The 18,532-nt window shown below is 44.5% G+C and overlaps 2 protein-coding genes across 2 annotated transcripts; one reads left to right on the plus strand and one right to left on the minus strand.

The window, feature by feature from the left end:
• Positions 1 to 518: 518 nt before the first annotated feature.
• On the minus strand, positions 519 to 1,457 carry LOC119565287 (olfactory receptor 52K2-like). The gene has a single exon (XM_037889791.1). It carries the CDS (start codon positions 1,455 to 1,457, stop codon positions 519 to 521), a length of 939 nt encoding a protein of 312 aa, XP_037745719.1.
• Positions 1,458 to 6,163: 4,706 nt separating this feature from the next.
• Positions 6,164 to 18,048, plus strand: LOC119565161 (putative olfactory receptor 52P1). The gene is made up of 3 exons (XM_037889608.2): positions 6,164 to 6,219; positions 11,772 to 11,930; positions 16,127 to 18,048. The coding sequence occupies exons 2-3, from the start codon at positions 11,795 to 11,797 to the stop codon at positions 17,221 to 17,223; spliced, it is 1,233 nt and encodes a 410-aa protein (XP_037745536.2). The 5' UTR covers positions 6,164 to 6,219; positions 11,772 to 11,794; the 3' UTR covers positions 17,224 to 18,048.
• Positions 18,049 to 18,532: the final 484 nt, after the last annotated feature.

Raw genomic sequence — 18,532 nt, forward strand, 5'->3', positions numbered from 1 at the left:
GACCAGGGAAGTAAGTGGGTGAAGGAATAAGCCCCCTAACAACCATAACATTGAGTTTATCCTCCAGGCTTCAAGAAGGACTGGACATAGAAAAATCAGGTATATTTCAGCACTGTACTTACTTTATTGTCTTTGGATATCAAAAGCATGGCTTTAGTTTGTCAAACTGAACAAGATACCGGTTCAAACAGGGTATAATGGAAAGCCACCTTGTTTCAGAAAACTACTGTATCTTCTGTTAGTTTGAAAGTCATGGAAAGAACAAGTGACAGGGTTTCTGGGGCTGAGGGCTGATAGATGACACTGAAAGAGATCAGGTGATGGCAAGAGAGAGGGAACTTAGCAGAGGAGAGATCAGTACTTGGTGATACAGTGATAAGAGGTTAGGTGTGAGGAGCTTTTCAGACTTGAACTTCCACAGTGCTGAGCTCAGCCAAATGAGGACAGAGCACCCTTGATTAACAAGATATACTTTCACCCTCTTGTCACGAAGGCTTAAAATCAGTGGCACCAGGCAATCATATTCTGCAAGTGTACTTACGCAATTTCTCACGAAGCTCGAAGGTTTTAGCCCCATAAATGATAGGATTGAACATGGGGAGGAGGAGGAAATATAGGTTGGTCAAGATGATGTGAAGATGGGGAGCAATTCCCTGACCAAAGCGGTATGTCACAGTGGAGAAGAGGAAGGAAGGATAAGACATCTTCATCACACCGATATGGTCTGTGCAAGTGCTGAAAGATTTCTGGTGGGCTTTCTTGGAGGATACTCTGAGGACAGCCCTGAGGAACAGAGCATAGGACAGGGCAATAAGTGTCAGGTCTAACATGATGATTACAAATGCTATTACCAAACCGTACATCCTGTTGACTGTAATGTCGCCACACGACATCTTCACCACGGCCATGTGGTCACAGCACATATGTGGGATAATGTGGTTGGCACAGAATGGCTGCCAGCTCTGGACCAGGGGCATGGGAAGAACAAAGAGAACAGCTCTTATCAAACCCACTAGCGCTAGCTTAGCTATTTGTGCGTTGGTGATGACTGTGGCATATCTCAGAGGGTTACATATGGTGACACAGCAATCAAAGGCCATTGTCATAAGGACAGCTGAATGCATAACTGTATGCACATAAAGGAAGAACATCTGGGTGTGACAGCCAGCCAGAGTAATACCTTTCAAATTGAACCAAACTATGCACATTACCTTTGGCACAACAGAAGTAGATGTGCCGATTTCCGTGAGTGCCAGCATGGAGAGCAGCAGATACATTGGCTTGTGCACAGTCTGCTCCTTGCCTATAACATAGAGAAGCGTGAAATTTCCCAGCAGGCCCATAATGTAGAAAATAGAGAAAGGGATGGAAATCCAGATGTGAGCAGCTTCCAAGTCAGGGATGCCCATTAGAAAGAATGCTGAAGCGTCAAAGTGTGTGAGGTTGAAAACTGCCATCATGTATCGATCAGGGTCAGAAATGATCAAGGTGCCTGTGAAGGACAGCAAGTGGGTGGTGGGAGGGGGTTGGGGGGTTTACACAATTTATAACAATCTGTATGGCAAATGTTTAATACTTATTACCAATCTAGAAAGGGGGTGTTGAGCAGTGAGGTGGCAACATATGCAGATGGCACAAGATTATTTAGGTCTTAGTCAAGTCCAGAGAAGTCCTCAGAGAGAGCTAACCAAGCCAAGTGAATGGGCAGCATAATGGCAGATGAACTTGAAAGTCTAAGAAAAACATTGTCATCCAGGAGGAGAGGGATGGGAAACCATACAGAAAATACAATGCCATGAGATCAGTAAGGCAATGTTTCACCCTCTTCTGGACTCCTCTGTGTAGTACTGAGAACCGTATTCACATTGGATATTGCAGAGGGGTTCAGGCAAGGGGAATAAGTAGGCTTAAGGGCCTGAGGAAGCTCTCAGATGGAGAAAGGGTAAAAAGACTGGGATTGTTACCTTACAAAAGAGATCAATTAGAGGGGAGATGTGAAAATCTCTAAAATACTGCCTGGTAGAGAGTAGATTGAGAATGTGTTCTCCATGTCTCCAAACACAAGATCAAGAGGACATTCAATTAAAGTGAAACATGGCAAATTCAAAACTAACAAAAAAAGAGTGCTCTCTTGACTCAATGCCTAATTAAACTGAGGAACTCGTTGCAACAAGAGGTAGTTGAGGCCATGGGCTAAGTGAGAATCAGGAAGGATTTGGACATTTACCTGGATAGTGAAATTAGCCAGTTACAACATTGACAGCTAAAGATATATTTTGGAAAGCCTACACTCGAACATGCTTTAGGGCACAAGCCTATCTCCAGCTGTTAGGCATTAGGATGACACATTCAGTATGGATAAGTCATCCCCCTATCCACCTATTGCTTGGTGTCTTACCCCTTCTTCTGCAGCACCTGGGGCTTTCAGTATCAGAGAGGGGAAACTGGACTAGATGAACCATAGGTCTGATCCTATTGGTGTTTATGGCTGCAGGTCTGCACCTCTGTTACCTCCTTTCATAAATATAAAGGGAAGGGTAACCACTTTCTGCACACAGTGCTATAAAATCCCTCCTGGCGGGAGGCAAAGTCCTTTTACCTGAAAAGGGTTAAGAAGCTCAGGTAACCTGGCTGGCACCTGACCCAAAATGACCAATGAGGGGAGAAGATACTTTCAAATCTGGAGAGGGGGAAAAGGCTTTGGTCTGTCTGTGTGATACCTTTGCTGGGAACAGATCAAGGATGCAATCCCTCCAACTCCTGTAAAGTTAGTAAGTAATCTAGCTAGAAAATGCATTAGGTTTTCTTTGTTTTGGCTTGTGAAATTCGCTGTGCTGCAGGAAATGTATATTCCTGGTTTTGTAACTTAAGGTTTTGCCTAGAGGGATTCTCTATGTTTTGAATCTGACTGTCTGTGAGATTATTTTCCATTCTGATCTTACAGAGTTGTTCTTTTACCTGTTTTTGTTCTTCTAATAAAATTCTGTTTTTTAAGAATCTGATTGGGTATTTTGGGTCTTAAACATCGAGGCTGGTTTGTGCTCATCTTGTTTATTCTCAAGCCTCCCAGGAAAGGGGGTGTAAGGGCTTGGGGGGATATTTTGGGGGAAGACGTCTCCAAGTGGGCTCTTCCCTGATTCTTTGTTAAATCGCTTGGTATTGGCAGTGTACCAGGTTTTAACCTAAAATGGTAAGAATAAGCTTAAAGGGGCTTTCATGCTGGTCCCAACATCTGTACCTTAGAGTTCAGAGTGGGGAGGGAACCCTGACACCTCCCTTGTTTCTTTTGGTGAGACACTTTCTTGCAGGCACCCAGCTTTGTCAGAGGCATAAGTTACAGATGTTAACAGACAAACGTAAGAAGAAACATGTGTCAGCAACCTAGCTGCTAACCTTTCTCATGCCTGAATATCAATGACGTTTGCAGATGACAAAACATTTGGGTGATTGTAAATAATGAAGAAGACAGGTCACTGATTCAGAGCAATCTGTATTGGTTGGTAAGAAGGACTAATTAGCTAAACATGAATTTCCAATGTGACTCTGTGGCCAAAAGAGCCAATGTGATCCTTGGATGATAACCACTGGAATCTCAAGGAGAGTTAGAGAAGTTATTTTACCTTTGTCCTGGGCACTGGTGTGGCTGCTTCTTGAATCCTCTGTCTAGTTGTGGTGTCCCCAGTTAAAACTGGATGTTTATCTACTGAAGAGTGTTCACAGAAGGGTCACAAGAATTAGTACAAATTAGAAAACGTGCCTTATAGTGATAGACTCGAAGATCTGAATCTGTTTAGTTTAACCAAGATGGTTAATGGGTGACTTGATAACTGTCGGAAACAACATACACTGGGAACTAGTATTGAATAATAGGCTTTTCAGGCTAGCATACTGAGGTGTTACAGCAAAAAGAAAAGGAGGACTTGTGACACCTTAGAGACTAACAAATTCATTGGATCATAAGCTTTTGTGATAAGCTTTCGTGATAAGCTTATGCTCCAATCAATTTGTTAGTCTCTAAGGTGCCACAAGTCCTCCTTTTCTTTTTGTGGATACAGACTAACATGGCTGCTACTCTGAGAGGTGTAACATGATCCAACGGCTGCAAATTGGAGTTAAAGAATTTCTGATTGGAAATAAAGTGTACATTTTAAATGGTGTGAGTTAATTAAGCATTGGAACAATTTTCTATTCATGACTATGTTGAAGTTAACCATAATTATCAGGTGACTGCTCTGCCTTGGAAATGTTACACTCGGTGTGTATTTCATGAAGTCGAGGGATTCCATAAGGCGCTGCATGGATAAAAGTTTTAGGTGAGAAAAATAATAATTTCACCCAATAAAATCTTTGCCCTAAGGATGAATGTACAACCCTCACCATTCATAACTAACAGAGCTGGCTAGCAAATCATCCCAGAGCATCCTGGGTTTAACATCTGTCTCACAGTGGCCCACTGTTTCAGTCAGCTACCAGTGGTTCCTGCATGTGGCAGCTGTATTGATCTAGGCCCTTACATGTCCCAGAGTTGCCCGCTCTCATTATATAATGTGCATAATTCTCAGCCTGTGAGTCGTTCCTGAGCAGCAGTCCTTGAAACACCATGTACTGTGTATCGGTGTAACAAGAGAAGCAGCATAGGTTCCTTGGCATTTGCGGCCTGTGTGTGAGATTTCTGACCGTTGTGTCACTCCTCTCAGCCAAGGGAGCAGGTGTGATCGCAGGGACTTACACTCTGCAGAGGAAGAGCTGTGGGGAGCGTGGGGCAGGTCGGAGGTTGTGGAAGCCACAGATGACTGAGGTGTAAGGAGAAGACACTGGCAACCAGCATGCTGTTGGAAGCAAGGCAGCCTGGGATGGGGAAGGAGAGTTCAGACAGCGGGTCCAGGATATGGTGGGAGATTGAAGCAGCTGAGGTGCAAAGATCAGTGGTTCTTTCCACCAGTGAAATGTCTGAAGTTATGTAAATAACATTCAACAACAATTGGAAACAAAACTGAGAAATTGGCTGGTTCCTGCTGTTTATATTTAGGAGGTTAGCTAAACTCTCAGGTAGCTCTGTTTCATTGTGTGACACCATCTGCTCTAGAGTTGGTGATCACAGGGCCTGGAGAGACTGAATCACCAGCAAAGCAGTGTAAACAGGGCCAGCCCAGTTGGGTGATTAGAGGGGTGCAGCAGTTCTCATGGCTCCCAGACTGCACCCCAGGGGTGACAAACCATCCGCCTTATACCCTCTGGACCTCGAATTTGGCCGCAAGGCACCTATGACACAAGTATGGGGGTAGGGACAGTAGCCCAAACAGGAGATCCACATGTAGCAGTTCTTTGATTCCTGCACCACCATGTTCTCACCCATGTTCTCACCGAAGCAGGGTCATTTTAGCACGGAAAGAGAGGAAGGAATCACGCAGTCAGTGGAGAAGTCCCATTGGACTAGCTCTGACCCAAGATATCGTAACCCATTTCTGCACCAATCTGTGAAAGGTCAACAAAGAAGTAAAATGTGATGCCTCCCTGATGCAGAGAGTAGATTAACCATTAAAACAGTTGGTAGCTGTCAGACATAAAAGAAGTTAGCACCTCCCAAGGGCCACTGGCAAATACCATTGATGTCAGAATCCTGGGAGAAGAAACCCTTTTACACGCATTTCAGCTTGCATCAGTTCAGGATCATGTAATTTGGTCACGACAGGGTGGCACTGATTTTTCAGAGGTGAATGCAATGGCTATTACAGCTGCATGGGCGGTGTGCAGCAGTACAATGCTACCATCAAGTGAAATGTGTTTTTGGCCCCCAATCTTGTGGCAGCTTTCCCACAGAGTGCAGGTGGCCTTACACTACACACAGGAAAGAAATCTATCATCATTTGCTGCACTGAACAGTTTGCAAACTGCATTTTGCTCTGTAAATCTGAGCCCCTGTTATTGGCAAATCATTTCTTCACTCCCGGGGGGGCTCTCAGGCTGAAGTTCTCTAGGGTCTATTTTCTGCTTTTCCCGCTGCTCACAGAGTCCAGGGAATTCTACGCGAGTCCTGGCCAACCTGACAGTTCGTGGGGAGTGTTCAGGGGGATCATAAAGGTCGCTGTGCAGCATGTGAAGTGTCAGCCATGTGACAGTCATACGCTGATTCTCAAGCCTCTGCCTTGCAGTAGCCGTAAGGAGATTTCCTTTCTCTGCTGAGCGGGATTGCGGTGACTTGCCTGTTTCTGCATTAAGGTTAGTGCTGAGGGCTCAGGAAGGGTTCCATGGTTCAAATCAAGAACCATCTGGGGGAATTCACCAGCAGCGTGACTTAAATTGTTTAGTACTCTTGGAAACACCAAGGGATTTACCTGGTAAAATTGGAACTACAAATGTATTGGAAAGAATTTAGACTAATATTGTGTTTTAAATTTAGTTCCTTGTCTCTTACTGTGTCCTTCTATCTGTCTCAGTAACTTCCTTTTTTTGTGCTGTGTGGTTTTTCCTCTGGTTCGCTCAAGTTTTCCAATTCATCAACGTCACTGCCCTGTTAGGAAATGCAGTCAAAGCCTCTGTGAACCAGTATCTGTGAACCAGGGTGTTCACAAAAAGAATGGGCCGCACACTGGCAATATTCTGCTCTCTCATTCTGCCTTCACTGGGTCACTCTAGATTGACACTGGCCTCTCTGAGAGCAAAATCAGGGCCCCTGTGTTTTGAAATTCCCAACTTTCATTCCCGGTCTCAGAACACAACATGAACTGGGGGTTTCCCCTCAGACTCTTTCAGCACCCTAACAGAATCGCACTTTCTGCAGCAGGACCCAAAGCCGTGATTTTCACTGTCAGGAGCCAAAAGTTAAACACTCAGGGTGAATCTGGTCCCCTTTGAGATCAAAGGCCAAATTCCAAACGGATCCAGGAGTTTCTCCGTAATCCACATGTAGTGACTTAAATAAATGACCTGATTTAAATCGGCACTGATTCTCGAGAGACTTCATGTGGAGCTCTCCTGTGGCCTCTAAGGACGCATGAGCATCTTAGGACCCAAGAAGAACTTACAGGAAAGTTGCTGATATCTCAAACTCATGGGCTTAAACCTTCAAAACAATTAGGATAACTTTTTTTCAAGGGGGGAGAGGGGTCTGCTGTCTCTGAGCCCCCGCATCTCTGTTTCTGGAGAGGATGAGAAACACAAAAGGCAGTAAAATTAAAAGCACGTTTCTGCCTTAGAGGTGGTGTTGCAAATGTCCCCGCGGGAGATCCAGAAACATACAGTGCGTGGGGACCTGGGGATGGGACAGCGGGACATGCAGTATCCAGATCAGAGTGACTCGGAGTCCTGAAATTATGCAAAATGGGGAATGGACGTCCTCCCCAATGCACAGCCCAAAGAGGTGTCATGAGGCCTCCTGCATCCGGGAGGTGTCTCAACCTGGAATGTAAAGTTGATCATGTTAGGATACAGATATTCAGGCCTCTCTGCAAAGGCCTGCACTTTAAGAATTTAGGTGTATTCTTATCACTTGGCTAGTTAGAGGTAGAAAAGAAAGAATCAAAATCACTGTCTGCCAGTGTAAGGTCCTTCTCCTACTGAGACAGTCTGAGGCCCTGTTCTTAGGCTAAGACCTTTGGCTAAGCAGCAGAGGCAGCCATAAGCTGGGAAGCGACCAGTCACATCCTCACATTCCAAAATAGTCACATTGAAAGAACGTGTTATTGGGCTGTTAGGATACAATCCTGTCCTGATAGTGCCTATCACCTCCAGAGAAAGGGAAGTGCCTAGAAGATGTAAAAGGAAATTGAGGTTGATAGTTTTCTGTCTGGTGAGAAATCACTTATCAATAGACACAGCTGGGAAACTCTTATGTCTTTATAGAAGTAGTTGTGAAATCCTCACTTCTGTATTGTTTTGTCATTATAGTTCCCACTTAGCTATTGTTTATTGGCATGGTCTCTGTCTGGTTCTGTGATTCTTTCTGTCTGCTGTATATTTTATTTTGCTGGGTGTAAACTAATTAAGGTGGTTGGATATAATTGGTTAGCTAACCATGTTACAATATGTTAGGATTGTTTAGTTACATTTCAGTAGAATGATAGGTTAAGGTATAGGTAAGAATATTACTATATAAATTTGGGGCAAACAGGAAGTTAGTTGGGATTTGAAAATAAGGAAAAAGGAACTTGTATTTAAGCTTGCTGGAAGTTCACCCCAATAAACAACGAATTGTTTGCACCTTCGGACTTCGGGTATTGTTGCTCTCTGTTCATGCGAGAAGGAGTAGGGAAGTGGGAGAGTGAAGAAATAAGCTCTCTAACAGATCACACTGTAGCAGATTTTCTCTGACACCGTCCCCATCTGGACCATCCTTCATCCTGTGAGAATGTGCAGTGGCTAAGGACAGTCAGGAGGAGGCACCGTTAGGTTATTTTCTGTTTTGTTTAATTTCGATGAGGGAATTAAGCACAAGAAAGCAGAAAAATGACTACCAACGCTGGAGCTACAAAACTAGAGCTGGCAAAACTGGAAGCAGCAGAGAAGGGAAACTACGGCAAGTTTCAAACGTGGCAGGCAGCAATGAGGCTCAAAGAAGAGAAGGTTGCACACCAAAGGGCTATGGAAGAAAAAGAGCGAAAGAGAGAGAGAGAGGGCAGGAAGAAAGAGAGAGAGAGAGAAAGTGAAAACACCAACTGGACTTGATAAAGAAGCAGAACCAGAGGCCCCTGAGCCAAGTGACTCCCATCACTCCAAAAATCCACAAATGGGAACACTCATGTCCTGTAGACAGTCAGGAGGACGATATAGTTGAATATCTGACTGCCTTCGACAGGCTGTGTGTGATACATGAAATCCCTGCTGGTAACAGAGCGCCTACCCTGATTGCAAAATTTACTGGCAAAGCTCCAAATAAATTCAATGGAATGCCTAATGAAGATGCTTTAGAGACTACTGTAAATTTAAAGATACTGTTTTGAGAAGTTTTCAGATTAACCCTGAAACATATAGAGTTAAATTTAGGAATCTTAAGAGGGATATTGGGATGAGTAATGGGGAATATGTAAAGAACGTGAAAGATTTTTTCGGAAAATGGGTGAGAGGTAAAGAGGTGGCAAGTTTGGAAGGAATGCTTGGACTTTTCGCTCAAGAGCATTTCCGAAGCATATGTACGGCTGAAGTAAAGCAGTGTCTGTGGGACAAAGATGTAAAGTCTGGGGCTGAGATGGCTTCTTTAGCTGATGACTTTGATTAGATTCAGGTGTTTATTGAGGGCAGGTCACAGAAAGAGGGGTTTACAACTGGTGGGAAGGGAGGATCCCATTTTGCCCTTGGGCAGACAGTACGGGTTTGGGAGCCTAAACCTTCTCTGACCCAAAAACATTCCTCTAACCCCCATCCCAAATCTCCTGTAAAAGCAGAAGAGCTCAAAAGGTGCTATCAGTGTAATTCCACTGATCACCTGACGAATAAATGCCCTGTGCTAGGAGGAAGCAGGCAACCAATAGCTCATGTTAGTTCTCCTGTCCTCACCACAGAAACTCCCCAAGCAACAAAAAAATAAACATATTGGTTTTGTGAGATTAGCCTCTGCAGAACCAGACATGGAGCATGTTAACGCTCTCAAAACGGATGGCCGGAAGTACTTGGGGCAGAGGGAGACAGGGGCCCGGATCTCTCTGATGAAGCAGAGTGTGGTCTCAAAGGCAAGTATGCGACCTGGCCAAATGGCCGAGATTGTGAGGGTGGGCGAAAGCAGATTCCTCATACCACTAGGTAAAATCCTTGTGGTGTGGAAGGTCTGGAAAGTGTTTGGACTGTGGAGTAATGGAACACCTCTTCATCGACCTGCTCCTTGGTCATGTTTTTTCTGTGCAGCTCAGCTTAAAGTATTTGCCTGCCACAGGAGGGAGTTTTATCCTGGGACCCGAGGGAAAGATTAAGGTCTCAGGAACTGCTGAGAGAATGGGAGAGACTCTCTTTGATTCTTCTGCAGCAGCGGGAAGCCACATGCTTCCAGGCGGGAGGGTGGTTGAGACCAACTCCTGCACTCAAGCTGGAGGCAACATCGCAACAGGAAGGGACAGGAGTGTAATACCTGCCAGGGAGAGAACTGTCCAGGTTGTTAGCTTCCAGCAGGTCACAGCTGAACCAGAGACAAACTCTAGGGAGCATAGAGAAATGTGTCCCAGAGGAGAGCCTAGAGAAGGGGCAGGGAATCTCAGAAACCACTGAGGTGAGTGTAACACAGGGAAGCAGGATGCTTCCAAGTATGGGACGGGGCTGAGACTAGGCAACATGCCCTCAGGCACAGAGGCAGGGGAGATGTTGTCAGTGAGTAAGGAAACTGTCCCAGCTGTTAGCTGGCAGAGTTTTCCAGCTGAACAAAAGAAAGATCACTTCCTATGGAGCACAGAGAAATGTGTCTTAGGAGGGGGCCCAGAGGAGGAATTAGGGGAAGGAATAGTCGCGGTAGAGGAATGTCTCCCCACTCGTCACTTGGGGCATAATGCCAAGGACACTAGAAGGAAGGCTGCATCAGCATCTGTGAACCCAGGTACTCAGCCTGTGTCATAAATATAAAGGGAAGCGTAACAACCTTGATGTATGTGGTAACATAAAATCCCTCCTGTCCAGAGGTACAGAGTCCCTTTACCTGTAAGGGGTTAAGAAGGTCAGATAACCTGGTTGGCACCTGGCCAACTGGACCAATAAGGAAAGAAGATACTTTCAAATCTGGGGTGGGGGGAAGAGTTTTTGTCTGTGCTCTCTTTGTGTGTTCCCTCTCTGGACACAGAGAGAGACAGAGACCAAGCTGGTAAATCATCTCCTGAAAAGATACCTGAAATGATACATTACAATTACAGAAATTGTAAGTAAAGGCAAGGAAATGCCTTTGTTATCTTTTGTTTTAGCTTGTGAATTTTCCATATGCTAAGAGGGAGTTTTATTCTTGTTTTTTGTAACTTTGAAGCTGAGCGCAGACGGGAATCCTCTGTATTTTATTTTTTTTTATTTACTCTGTAAAGTTACCTTCCATCCTGATTTTCCAGGTGTGATTCTTTTACTTTTTTTTAAAAAAATAATAACAAAGTTCTTCTTTTAAGAACCTGATTGATTTTCAGGGTCCTAAAAAGCCAGGGGTTTGCTCTCTGCTCACTTTGCAACCAATCGCTTAATATATTTTTCTCAAGCCTCCCAGGAAAGGGGGTGAAGGGGTTTCCGGGGAATATTTTGGGGAAACAAGGACTCCAAGTGGCCCTTTTTCCTGGATTTTTGTTTAAATCACTTGATTTAATGGTAATGGCAGCAATACTGTCCAAGGGCAAGGAAACAATTTGTGCCTTGGGAAGTTTTCACTTATGCTGCTAGAAATACGCTTAAGGGGTATTTCATGTGGGACCCCACATCTGTACCCCAGAGCTCAGAGTAGGGAGGGAACCCTGACAGCCGGTGACCCAGGTTTTGAGAGGGAACTGTGTAACTGGCTTCCTGGAGGGGAGCAGTCCCACAGCTGACTTCTCAGGGACAGAGAAAGGGGTGGCAGAGGTTACCCTAATCCAGGTCCCAGTTTTTCAGGACTCTATCTCTGATACTTGTGGCACCTTAGAGACTAACCAATTTATTTGAGCATAAGCTTTCGTGAGCTACAGCTGTAGCTCACGAAAGCTTATGCTCAAATAAATTGGTTAGTCTCTAAGGTGCCACAAGTACTCATTTTCTTTTTGCTAATACAGACTAACACGGCTGTTACACTGAAACCTATCTCTGATATGTTCTTTTGGAAAGTACCTGTGTTTCTTTACATCTAGATGCAGCTCCAACACCTGTGATAATGGAGGAATTGAGACCAGGAATTTGCCAGGTGGTAGTTTGTGAGAATACAAATAGCCCAACTGACAGAGAAGGGGGTGTCTTCCCCCATGCTGGTGAGACACAGAAAGCATCGTGGGAAAGCTGCCTGGAACAAGGTGCGTCTGATCAAAGGGTAAACACACCTAGCCCATAGAGCTCAGATCACCGTCCTCTAGGGAAAGGGGGCAAAGGGCCAGCCAATGTGCAGGATCCCTTTGAAAAAAACTTGCCAGACCCTGAGGCACCAAAATTCCAGAAACATGATTAAAGTAAGAGCCCACACATAAGGGAACACTGGAAGGAAAGACAAGCCATAGACTGATTACTTGGGAGAGAGTCAAAGGACACCATGGGTAATGAACAAACTAACCTCACACTACAATATCTGAACAGAGGGCGTGGTAGCATAAAGATACTTGTAAACACCCATCTATGATGAAAAAAAGGTATGAATGTCAAGTTTTGGGATAAGAATTTGATGACTGATGTTCAACCTTATGGTAAGTCTAATTCATAGTTAATAGCTGCAAACAGATTTAAATCTGATCACAGCAGAGAAACTTGGTTTGCAGTGTCTGAATGGGGAAACTGAGGCACACCACCTCAGGGCCTTGAAGGCTGGGTGCCAAGAGAACTATAACACACCCTGCCTTTGAGCTAGTAGGTGGCTAACCCTCTTGTAGCAATCTAAGGGGTGAGGTGAGACATTCTCTATCATCGGGGAGCGTACTGTAACCGCCATAGTCCTCATTTTCATATAAACATGATTTTACATATGAAGCATGCCTTGTAAGGTCTCAGGGGAAAGGTTCTGATCTGCTGAAAGTCATGTCTCTGTCCATACATATGTATCGTTAATGTACATGGAGTTAGGAGAATGGTGTTGTATGGCGGTCACTAAAACATGCTGTAAGTTGGGGAATAAGTGAGATATTAGCTCTCCAGAGGCAACAGCAAGGAAAGTGACCAATAGCGGGGCAGGGTGTCAAACAACCCATCAAGGGCCCTTGTCCAGCAAGGGAGCTCCAATGCAATGACTCACGTGCACGAGGCCCCACAAAGGGAATTGCTCAACCTTGCTTGGAGAGACTCAGCAATGCCCCCTAGATATGCCTGGAGTTGTGCCCCCCAAGCATATGGACTGAGGGTATAAAACAGACAGAGTGGACACATGTTAGGGGGCTTATTCCTTCACCCACTTACTTCCCTGGTCCTTCTTGCATGAACAGAGAGCAACAATACCCAAAGTCCAAAGGTGCAAACAATTTCATGTTTATTGGGATGAACTTCCTGCAAGCATGATTCCAGTTTCCTTCCTTAGTTTCCCCCTTCCCAGCTCTGACACCACAGTGTCTTACACCTGTGTCCCTGTTCCCATTCCTGCCCTTAGCCAAGTTAAGTTCCAATAGAAACCCCTTACATCCTTTCGCAATTTTGATTACATTACCCAAGTCAAATAATTTTGATCAGATTCTCTCTCTGCCTGCTGCCTGCAGCAGTCCCTTATAGACCATTTCTGTGGGAAAAGGGCCTATTTGCCCTCAGAATAGCTGTAAAGGCTTCTGGGGACAGAAGCGTAGTGGTGGGAGTAGCCACTCTATCTGACCCCCCCTTGGGTAATTTAATTACCAAGCTTCCATCCAATGCGACTTCACAGAGTTGCACATACAGTTACAGTGATATAACTGGGTTTGATCATTAAACAAAAACTTCCCTCTTGTAACACCATAACAGTTACCTTTTACCATTTCCACAACTCCCAAATGTTTACTTTCCTGCAAACCCTGTATTATCAATTTTTGCAAAAGCTATTTGTAACTTTTCACTCACTTCTTTAAATCACTTACTCCTACATTTAGTTCTTTAAGGTAGTGCAATTTGTCTGTAAGAACTTAGCCACCAAGTACAATTATTGCCACACAGCTGCCTTAACCTGTGTTGTCTTTACCTTGAGACTGTTCAAAGAGGCAGTAAAACTTTGTCTCCATGGAAGCCCATGGATCTTTTACTCCAAAAATTCCAGTGGAATACAGCAGACCTCCTTCATACTTTCTCCAAAATCACCAAAAACATTTCACATAAGTATCCAAAGTACCCTCCATTAAAACTTCAGAAAAACAAAAGTGTGTGGAAAGGCAGGTTGCACTTTGAAACTCTTTTTTTCTTCCCCTTCTTTCTCTCCACTTCCCCAGGACCAAGTCCCAGGTCCAGTCTTTAAAGGTGGTCTGTTAACTCTGCTTTTGACTTTAAACCCTGTTGTGCCAAATCATCTTTCACTCCCCCTAACTAATTTACAACCCTTCAGCTGCCCTTGCTGAAGCAGCACCAAACTTGAAAGATTCCTGGCAGCTTCCCATAATGCTGCCCTTACTTCAAACCGCTCACAAGGGGACTGAAGTGCCTCCTTTCCCTGGAAGGCATTCAGTCCCCATAGGCAGGGACCTTCATTCACTACCCGTATACCAAGGAGGGTGGGCTCCTCAGCCACCCCCCATCCCTCTGGGTCCCCTAACAACACATACTGAGCCCTTCTCCTGCCCCCACCTTCACTGGAAGCAACTGAGACACTGAGAAGAAGACAAGACTCCAACAGGGGCGATTGGCCCAGGTTTAAGCAACAAACTTGTATATTAAGGACTGCAGTATCCAGTGGGGTGAGAAAAATCCTTAATCTAGATGTTGCCCTGTCTAATAGGATTGAGAGTTTAGACTGTGTGCTTACATTTTCTTTTCTTTTGGTAACCACTCTGACTTTTTGCCTATCACTGAATATCACTTAAATTCTATCTTTGTAGTTAATACATTTCTTGTTTATTCTACCTGAAGCAGTGTGTTTGGTTTGAAGCATATAAGAGACTCCCCTTGGGATAACAAGCCTGGGGCATCTCCATTTCTTTCTTAAACTGACAAACTCATATAAGCTTGCAGTGTCCTGCAGGCACACCCTGACACTGCAAGAGTAAGGTTGTGTCTGGGAAAGGAGATATTGGCTAGTGTCATTCGGTTGCATAATCCAAAGAATAGCTTACATGCCAGAGACTGTGCCTGAACAGCCCAGGAGTGGGGGTTCTTACAGCTGAGCAGGGTAAGGCTGGCTCCCAGAGTCAAGGACTGGGGTGCCCTAAGAGATCACCAGTCTACATAACACCAGAGGGGAACGTCATAGGGTCTCAGAGCATCATGTAGGTGGACATGTGGGAAGTGCTGCTGAAATTACTTTTTTCTTTGTGATTGTTGGTCCAAGGCCAGCTTTGGTACCTTTCTTGGTACAGGTTTCAGAGTAACAGCCGTGTTAGTCTGTATTCGCAAAAAGAAAAGGAGGACTTGTGGCACCTTAGAGACTAACCAATTTATTTGAGCATGAGCTTTCGTGAGCTACAGCTCACTTCATCGGATGCATACTGTATGCATCCGATGAAGTGAGCTGTAGCTCACGAAAGCTCATGCTCAAATAAATTGGTTAGTCTCTAAGGTGCCACAAGTCCTCCTTTTCTTTCTTGGTACAGCGTGCATTTGGGGAGTTTCAGGGTCTCTTTGCCCTGGCAAGCCACAGAACTACAATCTGGGTGTCATAAGTTTTACTCAGTTTTGTTTCCAATTGTTGTTGTTGTGTAACTTCAGGCATTTCACTGGTAGAAATAGCTATTGGGTTTTTTTGGTAACAATGTATCCCGTATTGTTCATTGTGATATGATGATATGATTATATGATTATAGCATAATTATGATACAGTTTATGCAAGATGGGTCGTGTAAGATGTCATTGGAAAAGTTATGACTTTCTGAATATGGTTATCCTATTTGTATGGATTGATGATTTTTGTCAGAAGTTCTGAATATTGACGACTTCTCTGTATTTCAAATATAGTTACAAGTGAGCAACGCCCACTAGGGAACTTGGTGTCAGTCTAGATAGCTGGTTGAGAAGGGCCTATTCAGGGCAATGAGAGTTTGGGGAAAACAATAAGCCTTTAGAGAAGCTTATCTCCCACCTAGTGAGCCTCCCTGAGAATGCTTCAGACAGCCTATACATAATGGATGCTATGACTCTACAAGGCCATGTGACCAGGCCACACAACTCTGGACTCCATTTTGGGGAGTCTGTAATTTTCCCACAAACTAGTCTGGAAGCCAAGTTTTGAAACAAACGGTTCCCTCCATATACTAAATCTATGGAAAGCAGGGAGTGACATCGTCGGTGGTTATTCACTCCTCACTCAAGAAGACTCCGAGAATGTTCATAACTATAACATATTTACCACATTATTTGTTACAAATAATAACCCCCTTGCTGTACTTTTCTCCCTTTACAGGCACCTTGAGCATTTCTGAGTCGTATCGATGCACCAACCGCGTCATGGCACCTTTCAACTTCACCCACTCTGACGCTTCAACTTTCATCCTAACGGGCATCCCTGGCCTGGAGTCTGCCCACATCTGGATTTCCATCCCTTTCTTTACATTCTACGTTATCAGTCTGTTGGGAAATGTCACGCTTCTGTCTGTTGTAGGTAAGGAGCAGACTCTGCAGAAGCCTATGTACCTGCTGCTCTGCATACTGGCACTTACAGACATTGCAACACCTACCTTTGTTGTGCCAAAGGCACTGGGCATATTTTGGTTCAATTTGAAAAGCATTACTGTGGCTGGCTGCCTCACCCAGATGTTCTTCCTCCACACAATTTCTGTGATGCACTCATCCACCCTGGTGACAATGGCCTTTGATCGCTACGTTGCCATATGTAACCCTCTGAGATATGCCACCATCCTCAGCAATGCACAAATAGCTAAGCTAGGGCTTGCAGGTTTGATAAGAGCTGTTCTCTTCATTCTGCCCCTGCCCCTTCTCCTGAGTCAGCAGACATTCTGTGCCAACCGCATTATCCCCCACACACAATGTGAGCACGTAGATCTGGAGAAGATGGTGTGTGGGGACATCACAGTCAGCAGGATATATGGTTTACTGCTAATGTTGGTAATCACTGGGTTTGACCTGACGTTTATTGCCATATCGTATGGTTTGATCATCAGGGCCGTCCTCAGAATCTCCTCTCAGAAAGCCCACCAGAAAGCCCTCAACACTTGCACAGCCCACATCTGTGTGATGCTGACATATTATACCCCTACCACCTTCTCCATTCTTACACACTACTTTGGTCAAGGCATCGCACCCTATGTTCATATCATCTTAGCTGACCTCTATCTCCTCATCCCTCCCATGCTCAACCCTATCATTTATGGGGTCAAAACAAAAGAGCTTCGTGACAAAGTAGTCAAATACACCTGCAGAAGTTCTGCAGACACAAAGTTCACGCAAAGTTCTGCAGACACAAGAGACGATATCTCCTCAGGCCTGCAGTGTCCATCAGGGAACTGTCAAATTGTCAGAGAGTATGTGAACCAGCACTAAGTGGGATGCGGTTTGGGAGGAAGACCAGAAGTTCTGTGAGCGCCATGGTTCCCCAGTTACCCCTCGCATGGAGGAAGAGTATGCTCACAAACAACCTGTAAAAAAGCGAGCCTTCCTTGACTATGAAGTTCTTACGAGTTGTACCTCCTGGCTGAGGGAAAATACTTTCACCAGTAAAGGGTTAAAAAGCCAAGGTAACCTCACTGGCACCTGACCCAAAATGACCAATGAGGGACAAGGTACTTTCAAATCTGGAGGGGGAGAAAAGCTTTTGTCAGTCTGTGTGATACCATTGCTGGGAACACATCAAGGATGCAAGCCCTTCAACTCCTGTACAGTTAGTAAGAAATCTAGCTAGAAAATGCGTTTGGATTTCTTTGTTTTGGCTTGGAAATTCGCTGTGCTGGAGGACATGTGTATTCCTGTTTTTTGTATCTTTTTGTAACTTAAGGTTTTGCCTAGAGGGATTCTCTATGTTTTGAATCGGACTGCCTGTAAGATTATCTTTCATTCTGATCTTACAGAGCTGTCTGAAGCTTTAAGTTATAAGCTTTAAGCATAATCTTTCATTGAAGTAGGTTTTTTTCCCACAAAAGCTTATGCCCAAATAAATCTGTTAGTCCATAAGGTTCCACCAGAGTCCTCATTGTTATTGAAACCTGCTTCAACATATAACTATATTGTTGCTAGGATATAACACGAAGTCTGTACTTGCTTATAATTGTATTTTGGATGTAATCAACACCACGCTCCCTTTGGACTAATAACAGAAATCTGGTGTGGAAACTTAGTTGTGCAAAACCTTAATAAACTTACTTGGGAAATTATTCCAATATCTGCCTTTCTGGTCATATTGGTCAGGGACAGGAATCACTTTGATGAAGTCATAAAGAAATTGGGGAAACAGCTAACTGAGAAGATGGAGGCTGACAGCCCGGTGGGAGGATGAGTAGAAGTGACTGAGTTGGTAGAAATAGGGGAGGACAAATATAATGCTGTGGAGGACACTTCAAGCCAGTTCCATGAGCCTGCAATGACCACAGCCCTCGACAGCATCCAGAATGCATTCACCCGGGGAGTGGATATCCTGGCCCACAACACAATTATTTTCAGGAAGATGGGAAGACCAATTGAATAGTCATGCCTAAGGTTTTTTGTCACAGATCGTTTTAGTAAAAGTCACCAACAGGTCATGAGGGTCTGGGGGTGGAGGGAGACTGAAATGGGAAAGATTAAAGCCTTATCAGGAGTATGACAGCCTGAGCCACACTTCAGGACGGGTGAGGGTCTAGCACCTACTGCCACTGCA

This window comes from Chelonia mydas, chromosome 1 (assembly GCF_015237465.2).
Source record: "Chelonia mydas isolate rCheMyd1 chromosome 1, rCheMyd1.pri.v2, whole genome shotgun sequence".
Classification (NCBI taxonomy): Eukaryota; Metazoa; Chordata; order Testudines; family Cheloniidae; genus Chelonia; species Chelonia mydas.